At 57.9% G+C, this 3,009-nt stretch overlaps 1 protein-coding gene across 1 annotated transcript; it reads right to left on the bottom strand.

The window, feature by feature from the left end:
* Positions 1 to 949: 949 nt before the first annotated feature.
* BMP15 (bone morphogenetic protein 15) lies at positions 950 to 2,528 on the bottom strand. Its single transcript, XM_036402448.1, has 2 exons — positions 2,210 to 2,528; positions 950 to 1,725 (listed from the first exon to the last, which is right to left on the bottom strand). The coding sequence occupies exons 1-2, from the start codon at positions 2,526 to 2,528 to the stop codon at positions 950 to 952; spliced, it is 1,095 nt and encodes a 364-aa protein (XP_036258341.1).
* Positions 2,529 to 3,009: the final 481 nt, after the last annotated feature.

Here is a 3,009-nt window from a genome sequence, read left to right on the forward strand (position 1 = left end):
TGGGGGCGGTGCAAGAACAGGCCAAGATGGTCTTTAGCAAAATCAATCAATTCATTTATTCACAGTCAAGAAATAAATAGAGAAGAGTCAGGCAGCAGGGGTGCTGAGAGTGGGACTGACCCTTCTGGAAACAGGGACATGCCAGGAGCTCAGCAGACCCCAAGGCCTGTGTGACAGCAAGAGTGCAAGAAGGTAGAGAGACATCTGCAACAGGAATCTGACCTCTGGGAACAAAACCTGAACCCAGCTAGAGAGCAAGCCAAGGAGCTGAAGAACAGGTGTGTCAGAGGAAACAGCAGGCACAGCCCAGCACAGGCAGCTGCCTTGGCCTCTAGCACCGGAAGCAGAGATGGCAGCTCAGGTCCCTCCAGTTTTTCACAGCCCTTCGAGAGCAGAACTGCAGGGGAGGAGAGAGGCTTCCTCGCTCCAGCCCAAATTCTCAGCCTGGTGAGATGCCTCTGCAGCTGAGACTAGATAGGGATGGGGTGCACGTGAGTTGGGAAGGAATGCCACGGGCAGGGTCACATCAGATCCTGACACCACCAACGTGTCAGATGCAAAACACAGAGACACCTGGACTTCCTACCCTCCCTGCCCTCCCTCCACCAGGAGACTCCCAGCCACCTCCTAAGAGCTTGGTACTCCTGTTTAGGGACACAGCTCATATCTGAGAACATCAGGCCAAGCCCCCCTGCCCACCAAAACCAGGCAGCAGCCATGGGGGCTGCAGGAAGGACAGATGCCATGGGGCAAGCACCCCAGCACAGGTTCCTGCCTTTAAAAACCCACAATTTACATAAAACTGTCATTGTAAAATCTCCCCACTGAGCAGCACTGCATGGGGAGGGGAGATGAGCCAAGTGAGCCCCAGGCAGAGCAAGATAAACCCTGAAGTCCAGATCTATAGGAAGAGGCAGAGCCCAAGGGTGATGTGCTGGGGCAGTGGAAATTACCGGCAAGTGCAGGACTCTGCAATCATGTTCTCATACTCCTTGTACAGTATGCCTCCATTGCGCTCAATCATGAGGACACTGATGGGGCTGTAGCGATAGGGCACACAAGAGGGCCGGGGCACATTGGCATCCACAAGCTGATGAACAAAACTCTGCACCACAGCATGGTTGGGTGCGTGGAAGTCATAGCGGAGCAGGTGGGGACAGGTACCCTTGCAGTAGCGCGGGTTGTAGCGGTGAGGAGCGATGATCCAGTGGTCCCAGCCCAGCTGTGCAAAACTGACAGGGAAGGGGCGGAGGGAACAGTCACTCTTCTCCCCTCCCTGCTCCCGCAGGTACTTGGGCAGGTCATGAGCCAATGTCCCTGTATCACGTCGGTGTCGGTGGGGCTCTGCTGCCAGAGGTGCCAACCCTGCCTGAGTATCGTTAAGGTAGAGAAGGAGGAAAGGGTGGCCAGGGGCCACAGGGGCATCATGGCCTCCTGCTCGGCCAGCACGCACACAGACATGCTGCAGTGCCAGGCTCCCCATGCTGCTGTTCCCCAGCACCAGATAAGGGGTGACATCAACTTCAACCCAGCCATGACGGGGACGGGCAGTAGGGCTGAGCAGCACCCTGGGTGGCTCACCAGCCATCACCAGCTCCAGAGCGCAGAGAAGGCGACCGTGGGCCAGTGACAGACTGGGCAGGTAGACCACAGTAGCTCTGAGGAGGTGCTCGACCTCTGGCTGGCCCTCCATGTGGTAGGTGAGGGCCTGCAAGTACCAGCGACCTGCAGGGAAGCAGTAACCAGTACCCTGTTAGCATAATGCAGGAGGCACTGTGGAGCACCCCTTTCTGTCATGGTGCTGCCACAGTCCCACACAGCACAGCAGAGCCTGTGACAGCCATCTGCCCCAGCACAAGGCAGAAGCTGCAGCAAACAGAAGCCATGAGACAAGGCTTGCTCATGGCATGAAGGGCAAAGAGTCTACAACATTTCCTATCCTCTCCACCAACACCATTAGCCTGGCAGAGCATCAGGCAGAGCGGGAAGGAGAGAAGGGCACACAAGGCAGATGCAATTGCCCATCTCAGCCCTGGGGCAGAGCCTTGGACTCCTGCCAGGTGGAACCCTATGGCCAAGAGCAACCCCAGCCAGGACAGTGTAGAGAGGGGGAAGGAAGCAGGCAAGAGACATTGCCTTCAGAGCTCAAGCCCACCCTGCTAGCTCTGCTAAGCGCACATACCATCCTTAGTGCTCACCGGTTCCTTACCTGCCCAGGGCTGACCCCCATGGGAGCTGGCCTGTACCAGGCGGATGGTGTTGGTACCTAGGCTGCGGCTGCGGCGGGGTCGGCCTTCGCGGTCAGCAGCACGCCGGTACAGATTCAGCATGTAGCGCAGGGGCTGCCCACTGGCTAGCCCCGCCTGCCAGCCTGGGCTGCCTGGAGCCCGCGTTTGCAGGGCTTGCAGGAGGGGCAGGGTGGGGACAGCAGGCAGGGAGCCAAGGGGCAGTGGGGACTGGTTTGCAGCCTGGGAAAGGGGCACAACAAGGAGAAGGAGGAGGCTAGTGAAAGGGTAGGGCATAGCCATGATAGGTGAGTGTCGGGAGGGAGCAGGTAAGAGGGACAAGGTGGGGCTGGCCAGCAGAAGAATTAGGGAGAACCTGCAGTCATGCTTCTCCTCACTTGGGAGGCAGAGCTGACTGTGGGCGCCAGCAAAAGGATCCCAGAGTGCTTCCAGCTCCTATCAAGACAGGACAACCACACCAGCTGCTTCAGCTTGGCACAGGAACAGAAAGGTGGGGGGAATCTGTATGCAAAAAGGGGTACAAATTCCAGACTAAAATCCAGACCAGGAGCAAAGCTAGCCCAACAGAGAGCCTGGCTATGGGAGCTATAAAGGCGCTGGGGTAGGGGAGTGGGGTGAAGTGGGGTGGGAGAACCAGCTCACTCAGCCCACGTGCTCTTGGCTCAGCCTCCTCCTACAGGGTAGGAGGTCCTTGCCCCGGCCCATTTTAAAGGCATGGACTCAATCAGGTTTTAAAGAGGCAGGACCTCCCTGGGTCCCGGGG

Source organism: Molothrus ater, chromosome 14 (genome assembly GCF_012460135.2).
Source record: "Molothrus ater isolate BHLD 08-10-18 breed brown headed cowbird chromosome 14, BPBGC_Mater_1.1, whole genome shotgun sequence".
NCBI lineage: Eukaryota > Metazoa > Chordata > Aves > Passeriformes > Icteridae > Molothrus > Molothrus ater.

What these genes read in the sequence shown, in the direction of transcription:
- BMP15 (XM_036402448.1), bottom strand. Translation starts at nt 2,528, where the DNA reads ATGGCTATGCCCTACCCTTTCACTAGCCTCCTCCTTCTCCTTGTTGTG. An exon ending in TGGGGGTCAGCCCTGGGCAG is followed by an intron (nt 1,726 to 2,209) that starts GTAAGGAACCGG and finishes GCTTCCCTGCAG; the next exon opens with GTCGCTGGTACTTGCAGGCC.